This window comes from Salvelinus sp. IW2-2015, unplaced genomic scaffold (genome assembly GCF_002910315.2).
Source record: "Salvelinus sp. IW2-2015 unplaced genomic scaffold, ASM291031v2 Un_scaffold19, whole genome shotgun sequence".
In the NCBI taxonomy this organism is placed as follows: Eukaryota; Metazoa; Chordata; class Actinopteri; order Salmoniformes; family Salmonidae; genus Salvelinus; species Salvelinus sp. IW2-2015.
This window is the reverse complement of record NW_019942505.1, coordinates 600,999-621,113: the sequence shown is the minus strand read 5'-3', so window position 1 is coordinate 621,113 and position 20,115 is coordinate 600,999. Positions and strand designations below refer to the sequence as shown.

At 41.2% G+C, this 20,115-nt stretch overlaps 2 protein-coding genes and 1 long non-coding RNA gene across 6 annotated transcripts in view; 2 read left to right on the top strand and 1 right to left on the bottom strand.

Annotated features, from left to right (window-relative positions):
- Positions 1–1,417: 1,417 nt before the first annotated feature.
- LOC112068006 (protein LTV1 homolog) lies at positions 1,418–8,690 on the top strand. 2 transcript variants are annotated; one of them, XM_024134990.2, is made up of 11 exons: positions 1,418–1,622; positions 2,075–2,206; positions 3,259–3,477; positions 4,077–4,164; positions 4,269–4,401; positions 4,632–4,839; positions 6,769–6,896; positions 7,043–7,185; positions 7,394–7,446; positions 7,687–7,887; positions 8,154–8,690. In XM_024134990.2, the coding sequence occupies exons 1-11, from the start codon at positions 1,620–1,622 to the stop codon at positions 8,265–8,267; spliced, it is 1,422 nt and encodes a 473-aa protein (XP_023990758.1). In that variant the 5' UTR covers positions 1,418–1,619; the 3' UTR covers positions 8,268–8,690. The 2 variants fall into 2 exon arrangements, with proteins under 2 accessions (XP_023990758.1, XP_023990757.1); XM_024134989.2 differs by having other exon boundaries at positions 1,419–1,622; positions 4,074–4,164.
- An 11-nt stretch (positions 8,691–8,701) lies between these two features.
- On the bottom strand, positions 8,702–19,056 carry LOC112068004 (interferon gamma receptor 1-like). 2 transcript variants are annotated; one of them, XM_070437991.1, is made up of 7 exons: positions 18,791–19,056; positions 15,513–15,630; positions 12,992–13,173; positions 10,665–10,816; positions 10,322–10,481; positions 9,969–10,111; positions 8,702–9,710 (listed from the first exon to the last, which is right to left on the bottom strand). In XM_070437991.1, the coding sequence occupies exons 1-7, from the start codon at positions 18,855–18,857 to the stop codon at positions 9,294–9,296; spliced, it is 1,239 nt and encodes a 412-aa protein (XP_070294092.1). In that variant the 5' UTR covers positions 18,858–19,056; the 3' UTR covers positions 8,702–9,293. The 2 variants fall into 2 exon arrangements, with proteins under 2 accessions (XP_070294092.1, XP_070294093.1); XM_070437992.1 differs by lacking the exons at positions 15,513–15,630; positions 18,791–19,056 and adding an exon at positions 15,411–15,506.
- A 42-nt stretch (positions 19,057–19,098) lies between these two features.
- Positions 19,099–20,115, top strand: part of LOC112068005 (uncharacterized) — a 9,815-nt gene continuing 8,798 nt past the window's right edge. For both annotated transcript variants that reach the window (XR_002893501.2, XR_002893500.2), the window contains exon 1: positions 19,099–19,347. This is a non-coding gene — a long non-coding RNA (uncharacterized lncRNA). The remainder of the gene's footprint in view (positions 19,348–20,115) is intronic.

Below are 20,115 nucleotides of genomic sequence, written 5' to 3'. Positions count from 1 at the left end.
TACAAAAGCTTTGTAGATKTTGTGCCAATAAATATAACGGTCTGTATCACAACCGGCCGTGATTGGGAGTCCCATAGGGCGGCGTACAATTGGCCCAGCGTCGTCCGTGTTTGGCCGGTGTAGGCCGTCAATGTAAATAAGAAGTTAATGCATGTTAATTACATCGATTCCTGTCGTTCATTAACGATTAGTTTGGTCGTCTGGGATATACCAACGGAAGATGGGGAACACATGTATTAGGGAAAGGGGGATACCTAGTCAGTTATACAACTGAMTAAATTCCACTGAAATGTGTCTTCCGCATTTAACCCAACCCCTCTGAATCAGAGAGATGAGGCGGGCTGCCTTAATCAACATCYACGTCATCGGCGCCCGGGGAACAGTGGGTTAACTGCCTTGCTCAGGTGWTGCTTTATTATTCAGGAACGTGTCAATACCTGACCCTCAGAACCTACCTATCATTAATCCTGTTTGACTCATCTGTAGGAAAGATTTGTTTCTCRTTTGGTCCATTCAACAACAGAGCGATTTGAACCTTGTTTCAGCAGGATGTTGTATGTCATGCCTTATTGGAACGGTTTTATTGATATCTGTCGGGAAAAAGTTTGGATGTTGCCACACACATTGTTAACTAAATTAAGGAAGTTTCCTTTAAAATTATTAATAAATATTATCCTGCCAACCACTGTATGAAGAAGTTTAAGAAAAACTAAAATTGTACCTTTTGTAATGACCATCCAGAAACCGTGTTGCATTTGGCATTGTATTCATGTAAGGAAACTGTGGCAAGACATCRGTATATTTATAATTGAACACATTTATGAAGATTTTACACTATTGTTGAGAGATGTACTGCTTGGATTCTTTACCTACGATAGAAATAAGTTGAAACAATTTTATGTAATTAATTTCATTATTCTTTTGGCCGAATTTCATATTCACAAATGTAAATTTATWAACAAAACACATTTCTTACCTTACAAAAAGAAATGGAACTATATTAACAAAAAAGCTGTTAGAATTATAAATGTATATCTGTCCCTTAAGGTCCTTGTGTAATGTGATATTGTACCCCCTAGCCCAATTGTCCTTTGTATATTATTTATATATACTTGTCTTCCCCCATGTACTTTCTGTATTGATTTGTTCATTAAAAAAAAAATAAGAATAATACATATATACAAAATAACTGCCTTGCGCAGAACGACACATTTTTACCTTGTCAGCTCGGGGATGCGATCCAGCAACCTTTCGGTTACTGGCCCAAYGCTCCTACCCGCCAGGCTACTTACATTCCAGTTGCTTGGTTTTCAATTAATAATTATTTCATACAGAGAATACATACTTTGGCAACATAATATATTAATACAAATTSAAGAATGTATAGCAATCTGATATAGTGTATGAAGTGGACAAATTACACCCCTTTTGTCCTGTGAAATGGTTTGTTCCAAAATGGTAGAAGCAGCGTGTGAGGAAGGAGTCGGCGTGGATAAACAACATTGAMAAWWWWWWTCTATTTAAATCCCCGTAAATTACACTTTTAGCGCGAGATAAACTGTAACAAACGTTTTTGTAAAAATATTTTAAAAGTGTTTTCACAGCGGTCCAATTGAACWATGGTAAGCACACTTTCAGCTGTCAACGTTGTTTTAGCTTTGCTAGCTTAGCATGCTATATATATGTCGACGGATAAGTAGCTAACTTACTAACGTTACATACATAATACCAACTGTTGTGATTGTCAATGACTATTAAACCAAATGTGTTAGTTAGCTAATATCTGTTCTTTCAAATATGGGTGAGATTGATAGATTTAGCAATAGCCAACCAACTAGCTTGTGTGTTGGTGTTTGTTGTTAGCTAACTAGCTAGTCCATCAACAACAATTTACATTTCAAACTAGTTATTTGTGTAACATTACTGCCTGACCCTCATGTACAAAGGGCTTGTGATGAACAGTGACMACTCAACACAGGTCACTGACATATTGCTGCATCTGAGCCCGATACAGTTGACCCTAAGACTATGTAACAAGTTACATTATCTAACCTTACATGCCTTTCTTTTCTAGCCTAATAAAAGGAAGAAGGCATTTATTGACAAGAAGAAAGCGGTGACCTTCCACCTGGTCCACAGAAGTCAGAGGGACCCCCTCGCTGCTGACGAGAAGGCACCGCAGCATGTCCTCCTACCCGCACMAAAGGTAACGTGTTAGTACAGTGGTTCCCAACCTTTTCCAGTTACTGAGTATGGTTACACGCACAAAATGAGATTGTGGAAAGTCAGATGAATATAAATTTGATTAAAACATATACATGTTTTCCAAGAAGTACAATTCCCCTAATCCGTTTACATGGACACGTCTGAAAAGGCTACCTGTTGGCGCTCTGATAAATGCCGAAAATCGCGAATCAAAATAAACGTTMTACCACAGTGAACATGTTATTTTCGGGAAGCATATTTAATTCTGAGTTCGAACATGTACAGTTTGTATGTGAAAACTACTTGYAAGACGCATACGTTCAGTTGTACCTAACTCAATTCATTCGTGCTAAAGGAGGCTCGCCAGCGCAGATCAAATACACCGCTGGAACGCCGATTAAGGTGTTTACATGCCCAAATAATTTGAAAGATTGCTCAGAAAAGCAAGTGTTTTAATCGGTGTATGTTTACATCGACTAAGATAAACAGAGTAAGGTGTTTACATGAGTATTGCATAGAAAACTACTCACTGTACCATCAACTGAATTTAGCTCTGCCCTGAGTACTGCTCGTGTGCATTTTACCAGTAGGACCTATGGTCTCATGAGTCTTGAGTCTCGTCCTTCAACATCTGCATTGCTTGCTGTTTGGGGTTTTAGGCTGGGTTTCTGTATAGCACTTTGACATTTGCAGATGTAGGACGGGCTTTATAAATACATTTGATTGAGAGTCTTGTCAAGTACCCCCTGTGGATAGACAAAGTACRTCCAGGTTATTGGGAACCACTGTGTTAGTACATGTACCAGACTTTACTAAGGTATTTAGTGTTTCAATGGAAGAAATGGTCACAGTTTTCATCAAACGACATCCATTGGTTACAATATTTAGGCTACTTATCCTAGTAGAAGAGTTAAACTTCAAGTCAAAAACATATTTGTTGAAGATATTCATTGGCCAAGGACAACCAAGATATTTGGTGCATATAATCCTGCTTTATGTGCACAATTGTATGTTTTGTGTCAGTCTGTAACCACTTACTCTGTCTGTGTTCAGGTGGAGGTGGAGAAGCGGCAAGAGGAGCAGAGGGAGTTTGGGGTGTTTTTCGACGACGACTACAACTATCTGCAGCACCTGAGAAAAACGGTTCGGCCCGTAGAGTGGGCTTCATCCGGCAAATCACAGAGAGGCAAACGTACCCATGACCTCCAGGATGGGGATGATGATGACGACGATGAAGAGGAGGAGGAGGAGGAGGAGGAAAAGGCTACTCCTGTAAGTTTAGCAGGAGGTCCAGTGGTTGTTGCGGAGTGGAACGGTTGTGTAAATGTTTGGGCTATATATTGGACCAAACCGCTTATGGTGTAAATACAAGGTGAAATGATCTGATCCTTTGTTAACAATGTAGATAGCTGGAGTAGTTTTTAAAGGCTGGCATTTGTGAGATCAAATTTCCCCAGTTGTGACATGTCAACACATGACCGTGGCTTTCCTGATGGGGTGGCAGRTAGCCTTGTGGTTAGAGCGTTGGGCCAGTAACATAAAGTTTGCTGGATCAAATCCCAGAGTTGACAAGGTAAAAATCTGTTGTTCTGCCCTTGAACAAGGCAGTTAACCCGCTGTCATTGTAAATAAGAATTTGTTCTTAACTGACTTGCCTAGTTAAATATAGGTTCAAAATTGTTTTTAATGATATTGTATAGGTTGTGGTAAGAGTGCCTGTAGGATGGGGTGTGGGGGCAACATTAGCTATCATGACTACATTTCTATGAATAACCACTTTGCATTTTATAGCCACAGTGAGTAGGGTTGCCAGATTTTTTAGGTAATTGTGATAAATGAAAGTATTAAACATGCTTTTGTAACTTCAGCAGACCGTCTCCTTCAACTTGCCCTCCTCTGTGTTTGCGTCAGAGTTTGAGGAGGAGGTGGGAATGTTGAACAAAGCTGCCCCCATCTCAGGTAAGAGGCCTTTCGTCAGTAACAAAACCAAACGCCAGGTCATTATTCTAAATCAGTGAATTCTTTAAGTTTTTAACTCTTGTCCCTCATGTTTTGTCTCAAAGGACCCAGGCTGGACATGGACCCAGACATCGTAGCTGCTCTCGATGAGGACTTTGACTTTGACGACCCAGACAACATGCTGGATGACGATTTCATTTTGAAGGCCAACGATGTCAATGGAGCTGTTGGCGTGGGGTAAGAATATATACTTTATATCAGTTTAATTTGTTTTTACCAACCCTTAGTCCCATTAATTTGAGCTACACCAATCATGTTACAATTGTTCAGAGAGAGGACTGCTTTTTGTGGTTTCAGTTTCTTACTGAGAGCTGGTTAACATCTGCTAATTGAAGTCGTGTCACAATAAGGCTGTGCTCTCCCAAGTCTCTTTGTGCTGTTGGAAACCTCTGTCTCTCTCATTGCAGTGACGATGATGAAGAGTGGGAGGATACAGAGGAAGAGGAGAGCGACTCTGAGGGCGTTGCCTCTGGTGATGAGGACGGCGAGGGGCGCCCCMGGGAGTTCATGTTCATGGACGAGGAGACGAAAACTCGCTTCACAGAATACTCCATGACCTCGTCAGTCATGAGGAGGAACGAACAGCTCACGCTGCTGGATGACCGCTTTGAGAAGGTCAGTGAGCCTTCGACATCCTTTTTGGGTTTGGACCTGGGTTGCATTTTGTGACCTTTGGTAAAGATAAACTKTGAGTGACTGGCTGTTCTAACAGCATAAACACTGTGGCGGTCACAATTTAGTCAGTTGTTGATTGTCAAGCAAATAACTGTTGGTCTCACRGTAATTGACATAAACACATTTAGCCTCTCCTGGCTTCCACATTTTTAAGAAGTCTAATACATGTTGGGTTTTGATTTTTAATACATTGTACGGCTGCATGATGAGACTCTAATGATGATTTTAAATAAGTTGCTTGAAAATGCATGAGCTCTGCTTTGTTTTTTTCCGCAACCTGTACACTCTCCAATAGCCTCTCATAGACAATTCGACAAGCACTTGATAATGCCTCGAATTTCACGGCGGCATCTGCTTTGTGGCACCCTAAAAAAATTCATGTCTTTTGCGGCCCGGAGTGCGCTGCGCAATCCGAAGCGTCTCTCACTCACACGGCTCTCCGTCATGTGACCGGGTCTTGTTCACAGGCTACAAATTAAGACGGGCGCAACTGCGGGCGTCCTTATCCAATTCCGAGGTGCATATTRAAGATCTTAGAAGAACTGTCCACATTTACTTTTTGTCAGCCAACAAGATGAGTAGGCCTAAAGAACAGCAAAAGCACTAGCATATGTCAATCTACTATCCCCCATAGTACAAAAGTCTATCTATTTTGTGCGAGAAATAAATATTCCAAACATAGTCTGGGACAGTTGTGGGATGCAATGGATCCCAATTAATACAACCACTAGCATCAACAAAAACTTTTTATGCAATGTGGCTGAAGCAACAGATCAGAACATTTAGCTTAAAATGTTGATAAACTATTCACCGTTTCACATTATAAGCGCAAATGTTCCATTAGCGGAAAACACCTTCATCAAAAGTGACCGCAAATGCGATTATGTATGTAATGCTTTTATTATTAAGGTGCATTTGTATGGTGTAAATTATCTTACCCAAACTTGAAACTCTTGCGTTGCTTATGTATGCCAGTTAGGCTCTACACCCCTTGTAAAGCAGATTAATGTGCTTAATTTTAAGACGTTATTTGGCCACTTTAGTTGCGATACAAACCTTATTACAACATATAGGCCGATGGGCTAGGCTACATGAGGTGTGCGACTATGATTCAAACAAGTCACACAAAAAAAAGATTCACAAGTGAAAGGCTAATATTGTCACCCATCAGACTATTCTTGATTTAATCTTGTCTTTACATATACTAAATAACATGTGTGAATTTTTATTTAGATTTGACCATTATCATGTGTCAACACGGGCAGTGGGAAAAATACATGTCATCTATGCACTTAAATAGCGAATGGGGGACCCTTTTCCCCGTGGTTTATTTTCATGCCAGCCAGATAGGCTATACTCCTGTTGTAAAGAGAAGCAATGTGCTTAATATTAGGAAAGTTGAGAAATAAATATAGTAKGCCTAGCCTATAGAAAGCTGATGGGATCCTCTTTTTATTAGTGGCTATCACGCTGTTTTCTCCCCCAATTGCATAGCCTATAGAAATGTTGCGCAACATGAGCTCATGGGCTCTCATAAAGTGTTTGATTACATTTTCGAATACATTTGCATTGATGTCAGAGTGATTAGAGGGCAAATCGAGTGCTGAGTACCAGGCAGTTTGGTAGGCTACTAATGACCATCAGCAGCAGCATCGGCTTGGAGAAGCCTAATTACCGTGACTAAACAGTCATGTGGAATTTGACTGGCTTCATGACTCRTGACCACCGGTGTGGCGATAATACGGTCACCCGCAGCAGCCCTACACTCAGGTGCTAATTTCAACTAATGATATTCATTTAATTCAAACCATTATTTCAATTAATATCATTGTATCGTTTTCCAAACTTGTTTCTTTCTGTCTCCCATAGTTTTTCGAGCAGTTTGACGAGGATGAGATTGGGGCCCTGGACAACGCTGAGCTGGAAGGGCATATCGAGCCAGACAGTGCTCGCCTGGAGGAGGTCATCAAAGACTACTTCAAACAGAAGGAGTTAGAGTGAGTGTGTGTGTAACTCTATAGCCWTAGCAATACTCTTAGATAAAGACAGAAGTGGAAGTCCTCATTGGAAATAATGGATTACCATAAGTCTTTGTGTTTAACTATAGATAATGACAGTAATTGAATCAACTCTATTCTTTCAGCTACCAGAGGCCTGACGCCCTGGGTCCTAAAGAGCTGCCAGTGGTGAGGGAGGAGGAGGAAGATGAGGACGAAGAGGAACAGGAGATGGAGACCATTGTCCTGACGGCACCAGCAGAGAAGTGGGACTGTGAAACCATTATCAGTAAGTGAGTCTACTAACCGTGTTGCTATTACCTGTCTGTTCAGTAACTAACTAACTCAGTAACTAAGATTACCATTGTAGTACATGCCTGATGACATAATTCTGTTCTGATGACATACGAATTGGCTTGATGTTTATTACCATAATTACTACATTTTCTTTTTTTTATTAATATTTAAATCCTTTCTGTTTTTCTTTACTATCCAAGGTACCTATTCRAATTTGTATAACCATCCAAAAATCATCAAAGATCCACCAAAGGTAAAAAATGTCTTCCTCTGTTGGTTGTTTGAGCGAAGATAACAGATAGAAATACATTGTCACGTATTAAGTTGCATGTCTAACGTTCAACATTTTGAGAGGCTTTTAGCTCGTCTTCCTACCCAACATTAGCTACTAAGTTGTGAACTCAAGGCATCAGCTCAGGGCCATTGTTGCTGTTGATATGAGATGCTACACAGTACAGACCGATAGTGGTGTATTTCTGTGTTCTCTAACCAGGCCAAGCCCATCCGAGTATCCACCAGGACAGGCATTCCTCTGGACGTCCTTCCCGGGAGGGGCCTGACAGCCAAGCAGGCTGAGCGCATGGAGCGTATCAACGACTCAGACCTGCCCCGCGTCGCCACACAGCACCGACCTCGCGAGGAGAGCAAGGAGGAGCGGAAAGCCAGGAAACAGGCCATCAAAGAGGAGCGCAAGGTAGGTTACTATACTCACGACTAATAGTTCTGTCTGGCCCTCCCTACTGGGGGTTCATGTGGAGAATTCATTTATTATTGGGTGGGTAACAAAATTGTTGAAAAAGCTCCTGGAACAATGGTCATAGTGTGCTCCATTTAAATCTCTCTATCTCTCTCTCTATCTCTATCTCTCTATCTATCACATTCTATACAAAAAAAAAAATGTAAGTGTCATCAGCTTTTGTCCTTCACCATTGACACCATATTGCTTGAATGTTTCTACAGGAGCGAAGAACAGAAAAGAAGGCCAACAAAGAGGCGTTCAAACAGGAAAAGGTCTATCAAGAGAAACAAATGTTGAACCTGCGTTCCAACGTCCAGGGTCTAAAGCTKTCTTAGCTGCCCAGATGGAAGATGAATTGGGACTGACTTTGTGCTCATCCTCTTAACTGGATTACTGATGAACAACAACCCTGCAGCCACCATTTTGCAGAGGACCCCAACACAAGAGGACTATGGGCCGTGTGACATTTTTTGTGAAGTGTTCAGAGATTGATGTAGCCTGGTCCCAGATCTGTTTGTGCTCTCCCCAACTCCTATGGTCGTGACAGTAAGAGTCTGCAAGACTGCACAAACAGATCTAGGACCAGGGTAATTCAGATGTTTTTTTTATAGATCAACTGTTCTGAAGGTAGCATGTCAATCATCAGAGTGCAGTTCACAAACCATTCTACCTTATACAATAAAGCTAAAGATTCTTCCTGGGTGTTTTTTGTTGAGAAGAATTACAGAAAATAAAAGTCAGTGGATATCTTTAGTAAATACTGAGTCTGTTTGATTTGGAGTAGTGTCATTCATTTGGTTATTCAATTATATTTCAATGCCCAACAACCCAAAAGTTTTTTACAGCCTGAGTAAAGTTTACTGATGATTAGTTCAGCCCACAGATTTGGACTGGCGATAGATTTCCAGAAATCTCACAGGGACCATAAAAACAGAAATACAACAACAGAAAATAACAATTTACAAAGTGTCAATCGTTATCTAAAAATATAAGACAAAACTCACGACGAGAGACACCGCAACACTACATAGAGATCTAAGATGACAACATAGCATGGCAGCAACACATGAAAACACAGCATGGTAGCAACATGGCAGCAGCAAAACATGGTACAAACATTATTGGGCACAGACAACAGCACAAAGGGCAAGAAGGTTAAGAAAACAATACATCATGCGAAGCAGCCACAACTGTCAGTAAGCGTGTCTATGATTGAATCTTTGAATGAAGAGCTACACCACTGAAGACGTGATTGAAAATCAGTGAGGCACGACAGTGTACCTAGGTAAACCAGTTCTGTGATGTCATTGTCATCTATCCAGTGAAAGGTGTGATTTACAGAGGCCTGAGTTCAGAGGTGCTCAGGTGGGGCCATAGCCCACCACTACATCTCCTGCACTCATCTCCACCTCCAGTAGAGGAATGTGTTGACTGTCATAGCCAGAGGCTGTGAAATCCATGTCCTCCACCTCCAATGTCCTTGAGTCTGATTCCTCTGAGTCATCTCCACACAGCAGCACAGAGCATGGCTGTGTCACCTCCAGAAGCTTAGACCGTAATTGGCTTCTACTGTCCAATAAGCTCTCTCCTACCTGCCCAGAACTAATGGAGTATTGAAGGTAAGCTGGAAATCCAACGCTAGTGGTCGGTTCCTCCTCTTCCTCTTCTGAAGTTTCCAACATGCTCTGGGATGTGGTGGTAGCTGRTTCTATGTGCGCTATGATCTCGCATGGCAGGTTCATTATATTCTTGTTATGTGGGTTTGATAGGWTTGAAGCCTGTGAAACAATAATACATAKCCAAMYTGAGATTAGTCAGCTCAGAGGGTGKATGGTTACTGTTTTGGACCAGAAAAGAAACCGATAACATATACTGTTCTAGCAACAAGCAAAAGCATCRGATAGGATGAACCTGTCCCAGAGGRGAAAATAGTATACGACACACAGTACTGCTGTATACATAATATACACTATATTTTACACATTCTACATAATACATACATTGCACGTTACCCACCATACACATTATGCGCTTACCAAAGTCTTTGGAAAATTGGACAAGTTTCTTTCCCGCATACTTCTCTTGCAGAGCCTTATTGTCACAAAGACTACAAAGGCCACAATGCCAATGATGAACAATGGCAAAAGCATGAGCAAAGATGATTCCAGTGAAATTGTTTCTGCAGATAGATAAACATATCAGTCACTGAATCACTTAACTAGCATACTATGYCAWTGTAAGATAACTTTCCATAGCCACTATTCATTTTGACTATAATAATTMATCAAAACTGCAATAATTCATACAAACAAAACGCTAGAATTAAATAACGCYTACTTGGACCAGATATAACAAAAAAATGTAATGTCAACAAAGGTAGTGTACTTACTGTCTTCATAGCCACAGATGGGTCCTATTCTGCTGAAMAAAACGTYGYGGCTCRTTGCATTYYCCTCCAGACTAACACAGTAYTGCTCCTTGTTCTCCYGGACTGTGAAGTGATGACGACAGACTTTGTCTTTTATCTGACATTTAGAAGAGCCTTYAGTCTGCAGACAGAAGAAAGAATATTCAACCAGTAATTCAGCTAATGTCAACACCATCGTTAAGTATCCATTAGTCATCATTACTTATGCACTGAGMAAAGTAATTCAATGGATATGACCAGTGTGTACCCTCTGTATGTATACTGTAGATTGTAACCAATTAAGGGCAATTTTCATCATACTTACATTTTCATAGGTTACATGGTAAAGGARGAGTTTGTCRTCTTCACGTATGCTAGACTCWTTCAGTTCTGTGTACAGGTGGTAAGGGTTGTCGAAGCTAACTGTGACCTCCATATCCTTCATTGACACTTTTACAGCAGGGAAATCCAACTTGCCTGAGATAAAATGAAAAGGGTATTAGAGTAGAGTTAGAGAAAATGCCTGCAGTAATGAATATACTGACCTGGAGGAGGACTACCTCAATATACTGACCTGGAGGAAGACTACCTCAATATACTGACCTGGAGGAGGACCTTTAACCCTCCAATATACTGACCTGGAGGAGGGACTACCTCAATATACTGACCTGGAGGAGGACTCCCTCAATATTACTGACCTGGAGGAGGACTACCTCAATATACTGACCTGGAGGAGGACTACCTCAATATACTGACCTGGAGGAGGAGGACTACCTCAATATACTGACCTGGAGGAGGACTACCTCAATATACTGACCTGGAGAGGACTACCGCAATATACTGACCTGGAGGAGGACTACCTCAAGATACTACCTGGAGGAGGACTCCCTCAATATACTGACCTGGAGGAGGGACTACCTCAATATACTGACCTGGAGGAGGACTCCTCAATATACTGACCTGGAGGAGGACTACCTCAAATATACTGACCTGGAGGAGGAACTACCTCAATATACTGACCTGGAGGAGGACTACCTCAATATACTGACCTGGAGGAGACACCTCAATATACTGACCTGGAGAGGACTACCTCAATATACTGACCTGGAGAGGACTCCCTCGATATACTGACCTGGAGGAGGACTCCCTCAATATACTGACCTGGAGAAGACTACCTCAATATACTGACCTGGAGGAGGACTACCTCAATATACTGACCTGGAGGAGGACTACCTCAATATACTGACCTGGAGGAGGACTACCTCAATATACTGACCTGGAGGAGGACTCCTCAATATACTGACCTGGAGAGGACTACCTCAATATACTGACCTGGAGGAAGGACTACCTCAATATACTGACCTGGAGGACGGACTACCTCAATATACTGACCTGGAGGAGGACTACCCTCAATATACTGACCTGGAGGAGGACTATCCCTCAATATACTGACCTGGAGGAGGACTACCTCAATATACTGACCTGGAGGAGGACTACCTCAATATACTGACCTGGAGAGGACTACCTCAATATAACTGACCTGGAGGAGGACTACCTCAATATACTGACCTGGAGGAGGATCCTCAATATACTGACCTGGAGGAGGACTACCGAATATACTGACCTGGGAGGAGGACTACCTCAATATACTGACCTGGAGGAGGAACTACCTCAATATACTGACCTGGGAGGAGGGACCTACACTTCAATACTGACCTGGGAGGAGGACTACCCCAATATACTGACCTGGAGGAGGACTACCCTCAATATATACTGACCTGGAGGAGGACACCTCCAATATACTGACCTGGAGGAGACTACCTCAATATACTGAACCTGGGAAGAGGAGTCTCCTCATATACTGACCTGGAGGAGGACTCCCTCAATATACTGACCTGGAGCAAGGACTACCTCAATATACTGACCTGGAGGAGACTACCTCAATATACTGACCTGGAGGAGGACTACCTCAATATACTGACCTGGAGGAGGACTACCTCAATATACTGACCTGGAGGAGGACTACCGCAATATACTGACCTGGAGGAGGACTACCTCAATATACTGACCAGGAAAGGGACTCCCTCAATATACTGACCTGGAGGAGGAGTCCCCCAATATACTGACCTGGAGGAGGACTACCTCAATATACTGACCTGGAGGAGGAGTCCCTCAATATACTGACCTGGAGGAGGACTCCCTCAATATACTGACCTGGAGGAGGACTACCTCAATATACTGACCTGGAGGACTACAGTACCTCGATTTTGTCATATATACACACTACCAGTCAAAAGTTTGGACACGCCTACTCATGAAAGGGTTTTTCTTTATTTGTACTATTTTCTACATTGTAGAATAATAGTGAAGATATCAAAACTATGAAATAACACCAAAAAAAGTGTTAAACAAATCAAAATATATTTTATATTTGAGATTCTTCAAAGTAGCCACCCTTTGCCTTGATGACARTTTGCAYACTCTTGAAGGAGTAGGTGTGTCAACACTTTTGACTGATACTGTACCTCTCTGTTGCTTGGATGGATGTCATTTTTATGTCACAAAGAAATCACATTTCTTACAAGGAGGAMAAATATTGGTATGTTTTCAATGCTCACTTTGAAAACCCACTTTTGAAAACATYGTACTTACACTCGATGKSAGCTRTAAGGTRTYTAYTAAATGTGAATATGGAGGAGTTCAGAGATGCCGATTCCTCCGTTTCATCACTGGCCGTTATAGTCACATAGTAGCGATCCAGTTCTTTAGCATTCCATATGAAGGGGGAGAGGTCATAATGGTGCTGTTTAGTGGAATCCAGCGGAAAACTAAGACTACAAAAAACAGGGAGCATTAGATACATTTAACAGAAAGACGGCACTCAACCAACAAACATAGTTAGAAACTGTCAACAGATCATGTGTCATAGTTGAATAAGCAGATAGCTCTGTTAGGATATCGTTTCAGGTAACAGGCTAATCCCTGTGGTTAAGGTATCTGATGCCCATAACATACGCATGCTATTCTTTTCAATCAAATTATATACACTGAAAAAAATATAAACGTAACATGCAACAATTTCAAAGATTTTACTGCGTTACAGTTCATATAAGGAAATCACTGGAATTGTCACGCCCTGACCTCAGTTTTCTATGTTTTATGTATTATTTTGGTCAGGTCAGGGTGTGACGAGGGTGGGTATGCTTGTTTGTCCTGTCTAGGGTTTTTTGTATATCTAGGGGTGTTTGTTAGTCTAGGTTTATTATAGGTCTATGGTGGCCTGAATTGGTTCCCAATCAGAGACAGATGTTTATCGTTGTCTCTGATTGGGGATCCTATTTAGGTTGCCATTTTTCATTTTGGTTTTGTGGGTTATTGTCTATGTGTAGTTTACCTGTCAGCACTCGTTATATTAGCTTCACGGTCGTTTTTGTTAGTTTGTTTAAGTGTTCTTCATTTATTAAAGAAGAATGTATTCAAATCACGCTGCGCCTTGGTCTCCTCGTTACGACAAACGTGACAGGAATTTACTGCGTTACAGTTCATATAAGGAAATCACTGGAATTTACTGAGTTACAGTTCATATAATACATTCTTTAGGCTCTAATCTATAGATTTCACATGACTGGGAATAGAGATATGGTCACAGATACCTTTAAAAAAAAATAGGGGCGTGGATCAGAAAACCAGTCAGTATCTGGTGTGACCACCATTTGCTTCATGCAACTCGTCACATCTCTTTTGTACAGAGTTGATCAGGCTGTTTATTGTGGCCTGTGGAATGTTGTCCCACTCCTCTTCAATGGCTGTGCGGAGTTGCTGGATATTGGCAGGAACTGGAACATGCTGCAATACACGTCGATCCAGAGCACCCAAAAAATGCTCAATGGGTGACGTCTGGTGAGTATGCAGGCCATGGAAGAACTGGCACATTTTCAGCTTCCAGGAATTGTGTACAGATCCTTGTGACATGGGGCCCGTGCATTATCATGCTGAAACATGAGATGATTGCAGTGGATGAATGGCACGACAATGGCCCTCAGGATCTCGTAACAGTATCTACCGATAAAATGTCAAGACCCTTGTGAGGACGACGAGCACGCAGATGATCTTCCTTGAGAAGTTTTCTGACAGTTTGTGCAGAAATTCTTCAGTTGTGCAAACCCACTGTTTCATCAGCTGTCCATGTGTCTGGTCTCAGACGATCCTGCAGGTGATGAAGTCCGATGTGGAGGTCCTGGGATGGCGTGGTTACACGTGGTCTGCGGTTGTGAGTCTTGTTGGAAGTACTGCCAAATTCTCTGAGGTGGCTTATGGTAGAGAAATGAACATTAAATTAACTGGCAACAGCTCTGTTGGGTATTCCTGCAGTCAGCATTCCAATAGCATGCTCCTTCAGAACTTGAGACATCTGTGGCATTGTGTTGTGTGACAAAACTACATGTTCTAGAGTGGCCTTTTATTGTCCACAGCACAAGGTGCACCTGTGTAATGATCATCCTGTTTAATCAGCTTCTTTATATGATACAACTGTCAGGAGATATGCTCACTAACAGCGACGTTAACAAATTTGTGCACAAAATTTGAGAGAAATAATATTTCTTTAGTGCGTATGGAACATTTCTGGGATATTTTATTTCAGCTCATGAAACATGGGACCAACACTTTACAGGTTGTGTTTATATTTTTGTTCAGTATAGTTAGACAAACTCATATTTCATCAACAATTAAAGCATGATATTACAAACATGAATAAACATTCAGGGCCGGTTTCCCAGACACAGACTAAGCCTAGTCCTGGATTTAAATATATTTGAATCTCCATTGTAACATGCTTCTTAGTTCATGACTAGATTTAATCTGTGTCTGGGACACTGTCCCTCATTGTTCTTCCATAGTGTATATCAGATGAACTTATTGGGAGGAGCTATAGGAGGACGGGCTCATCGTAATAGCTGGAATGGAGTTCTGGAACGGAGTCAAACATGTTCTTTATGTGTGTTTGGTACCATTCCATTCAAGCCATTACAATGTGCCCATCTTCCTATAGTTCCTCCCACMAGCCTCCTACCATGGTGTATATGTCATATGTAAGCCATTATGAAGTCATCCAAAACCAAGTCAGCAGTAGCCTGTAGTAGCTACTACTCATTAGAATACCAGCAGAGCTCACTTGAGATCACTACTTATTTTCAATTTGAAGAGAGGTTGACGAAGCAGTTCACTGTAGTTCCAATAAACAGTTGTCTGAAAGTTGTTGCAGCTCACTGTCACATTTTCTGGAGGTGGAACTGTCCAGGAAAAGAAGACATTACATTTAGTTAGTAGGCTTATGCAGGCAAWGTGAAGAATCTGCCATGCAGGTAGTCTCAGTGTTAACATCTTGAGGCTTTGCTCATGAGGGTTAGTACCAAGGGAACCTTCCCCAGAGTACATTGACTAGACTGGTTGTTCATGGCAACAGCTTTGGAGCAAAGGCGAAACAGTTCCACCTGTCTTGGTAAAGTTATGTATTCAATCATAGGTATAATTTCAAATCAATATGTGATCTAAACTTTGAAGATTGAATGTATGCAGTATCTGCTTGTTGATGCCCCTGAGATGATGCAACCYGTYTCCTCYKTAACCACCCCCATGGATAAGCTAAATAAGGCAATCCTCCATTGGTGTCATCTAGACTACAAAACAAATCATTATTTTTCTTATAAATACATTTGCACAATGAGCACTTGTCTCTCAAATACATCATTACAGTTGATGGTTAACTAGCTAGCACATTTTAGCATAKGCATGATAGTCAAAACACCTCAAAACATCCCTTATGAAAACAAATTGCAGTCAGAGTGCACTATAACTATAACTGCAGTGCACTGTGGTATAATTAAGCAATAAGGCTTGAGGAGGTGTGGTATATGGTCAATATACCACGGCTAAGGGCTGTTCTTATGCACGACGCCACGCAGAGTTCCTGAACACAGCCCTTAGCCGTGGTATATTGGCCATACGTCACAATCCCCCAAGGTGCCTTATTGCTATTATAAAATGGTTACCARTGGAATTAAAGCAGTAAAAATACATGTTTTGTAATACCTGTGGTATGTGTTCTGATATACCACGGCTGTCAGCCAATCAGCATTCAGGGCTCAGCCAAACAGCATCCAGGGCTCGAACCACCCAGTTTATAATTGCAGTTAGAGTGCAGTATAAATGCAGTATGATGCAAACACTACTTCCAAAATAACAGTTTTTTTACTGCAGTAATTTTCCAGTGTAACTGCAGTACACTGCAATTATTCTGCAACTACTGGGTCCAAAATACCACAGTTTACTGCAGTTACTGCACGTTTCCTGCAGTTTCAGAACTGCAATCTTTTTTCTAAGGGATGGTATCAATAACAAGATAAAACGAGCCACCTACGATTCCCCATATGGCAGCTTCTTGTAATTGTTGCTAACTATCTGGCTATCAAGTATCACAACAACACACAGATTTCTGCCCCAATCAATCGCATCACGAAAATGATGCACTTTCACCGATGGGGGCGAAAGCGCTTTGATATGATTTTGTTTGTTTTCAATAAACATTTGAAGGATGAATATAGTTTGTTGTCAACAATCTAAGCCAACCCTGTCTGTTTTGCCCCATAGTTGTGCAAGCGTCRGTTTTGTTGCTAAATAACCAACYCCTTTATACACACTAAATCAAATGAAATAATTTGTTAATCAAAGTGTGATTGAGCAACACTAACTTCCTCATGTCAGCACCTTGGGCAATTTCTGTTAGACAGCTATATGTTCAACCAAACGACACGTCACAACTCTCATCTCAAYCAGAGATCTCCATTAACTTTTTTAATTTATATATGTTTTTGCATTATTTTACCAGGTAAATTGACTGAGAACACGTTCTCATTTACAGAAACGACCTGGGGAATAGTTACAGGGGAGAGGAGGGGGATGAATGAGCCAATTGTAATGTAATAAGACACTGCTTTTGTCCTCCTTGAAAATGCCAGGTAAATATTGGCAGCAATGAGGAAGCAAATAAGAGTGTTACTTTGTCCAGGTGAGTTGGGCTACATTGTTGCCCATCTGCATTCATTCAAAATTCCTTCTCATAAACTCTTAAACCCATTTTGCAACACTGCCTTACCCACAATTAATTGCAGAAAGCACCTAAGCATTGTCCTGCTCATGCTTATCACAGTAAAGTACTGATGTTTGTTTTATGAGCCTACTTGAAAAGAACAGRAAGGTCTGCACTGAATTATCACTTTTATTGACAACGTTTCTTCGTCAGGTCAGGAGTGTTTAACAGTCCAAGCAAGCACTCAAGAAGATAACCAGTCCAGGGATTTACCACACACCACACCCGTGTTAAACCACCCGTGTTAAACCAAGCGGCTTCTAAACAGCTCCTACCACCAAGCCAAAAAACTCCTGAACATCTAATCGAAGGGCTACCCAGACCATTTGCATTGCGCCCCCCCCTACACCGTTGCTACTCTCTGTTGCTATCATCTACGCATAGTCACTTTAATAACTCTACCTACATGTACATACTCCCTCAACTACCCCGGACATCGACTCTGTATCGGTACCCCCCTGTATATAGTCTCGCTATTGTTATTTTACTGCTTCTCTTTAATTACTTGTTACTTTTATCTCTTATTCTCATCCATATTCTTTTTCAACTGCATTGTTGGTTAGGGGCTCTGTTGTATTCGGTGCATGTGACTAATACAATTTGATTTGGTTTATTATGATACCACGGAATCTGATGTTAACATTTCATTATAGTTTAGGTAAACTAATGTAAGATCAAATTACATTTATTTAGGCCTAACAGCTATGTCCTAAGCAAATTGTTGCCTACCGACTGTATGTTAGAATTCAATACAAGACTAATTTGACAACCTGTGGTTTTAATAGTTAGAATTAAGTCGCTCTGGATAAGAGCGTCTGCTAAATGACTTAAATGTAAATGTAATTGAGGAGCGGATGAGACATAATGGGGAGTTGCCTGTAGAGTCGGTTTATTCTAAGGACAGGTTCAAACAAGGTGGATGAGACATAATGGGGGGAGGGGGGGGGGGGCCTGTAGAGTCGGTTTATTCTAAGGACAGGTTCAAACACATGCAGACTTCTCAGAATTACTGCCCATTTGTATTTTTCTAACATCATTTGTGGACATTTCGAGGTTAGGATACTGACAAAAGATGATGTGAGCTGATTTAGTACATAGTGTGTCGAATTATTACAAGTGGGCAAAACACCATGACTTAAAAAGATAACCTACAGACAAAATTGTTATTACAGTATTATTACATAGCTAAGCCTATTACCGCAAATCATCCCTTCCTATTTGTAATCAGAATAATAACAACCCACATTGTTCTTCAATCAAAGCAATGTAGTTTTCTAAGTTTTCATCCAGGTTAACCAACTTACCCAGTGTGGAAACCGCTGTGACCAAAACCATCAGGAATGTCAGTGAACCACAAAAAGCCAACATCATGCCTTTTGAAWTACTAATCCACGAAATGTAAGAAACCGAAATAACAATTTGATACTTATTCTTAGATTTAATTAAAAAAAACAGCAATCTACATTTAACCTAAATTAAAAGACATAACCGCAGAGCTAAAACGTGTTATCAGAGTAGTATCGGTCGTTGACGTAACTAGACGCAGTTTCTCTGGCAGGAAATAACAGAGGTGTATTTCCTCACAGTTTCTTCGAATTGACACACCTCCGTTTCCTCATTTCATTCTAATTAATTCTAAAGACTTCTGTAGAATATATGTCTACCCTAGGGGAAAATTCGAGCAATTATTAGGCAGTTAACTGAACTAAATATATCCTAAAAGGACTATATGTCCGTCCCATCTGAGTTGAGTACAAGAAACATGCRGAGTTGAGTACAAGAAACATGCGGAGGTCACACCTTGGCGCAGCCGATTAGCCACGTGTGGGATACCATATTCACAATATGAATGGTGTGATTGGTAAGATTTTTCCACCTTTTAATGGGGTGATTGGTGGCTAATCGGGTGCTTGACCTCAACCCAATCTCTCTCCAGTCACAGGACATCAGAGGACAGGTAAAAACATGTCAGCCTACCTTGATCAATGCCACCTCCTACTGCTGATTTGTGGTCAAACTTAACATAACAACAATTAATTGACACAAGCAATTCACAATGAATGTTGTTCATTGCACCCTTGTGAAAGTGACATCAAATGCCCACCTTGGAAAACTTTTGAAACTGCTAGGATTGTTGTACAGGCATAGGGATGACATTGTAGCACATGGTCCATTTAAAAAAATGTAACTAGGCAAGTCAGTTATGAACAAATTCTTATTTACAATGATGGCCTACCGGGGAACAGTGTGTTAACTGCCTTGTTCAGGGATAGAACGCCAGATCTTTACAGTACCTTGTCAGCTCAGGGATTCGATTCAGCAACCTTTCGGTTACTGGCCCAACACTCTAACCACTAGGCTACCTGCCACCCCAATAAGAGCTTCATATACATTTCAGGCCTTTGTCTATCAAGGAAWAATGATACATAGCTGGATTTCTGGTACCGAGGTAAAGACAGTTTCAGGTTGGTTGAATATTCGAATATTCGACAGATATTCAGGCTTGTCAGGGATATTCAGCAAATTGGATGCAGTCTATCACAGTGCCATCCGTTTTGTCACCAAAGCCCCATATACTACCCACCACTGCGACCTGTATGCTCTCGTTGGCTGGCCCTCGCTTCATATT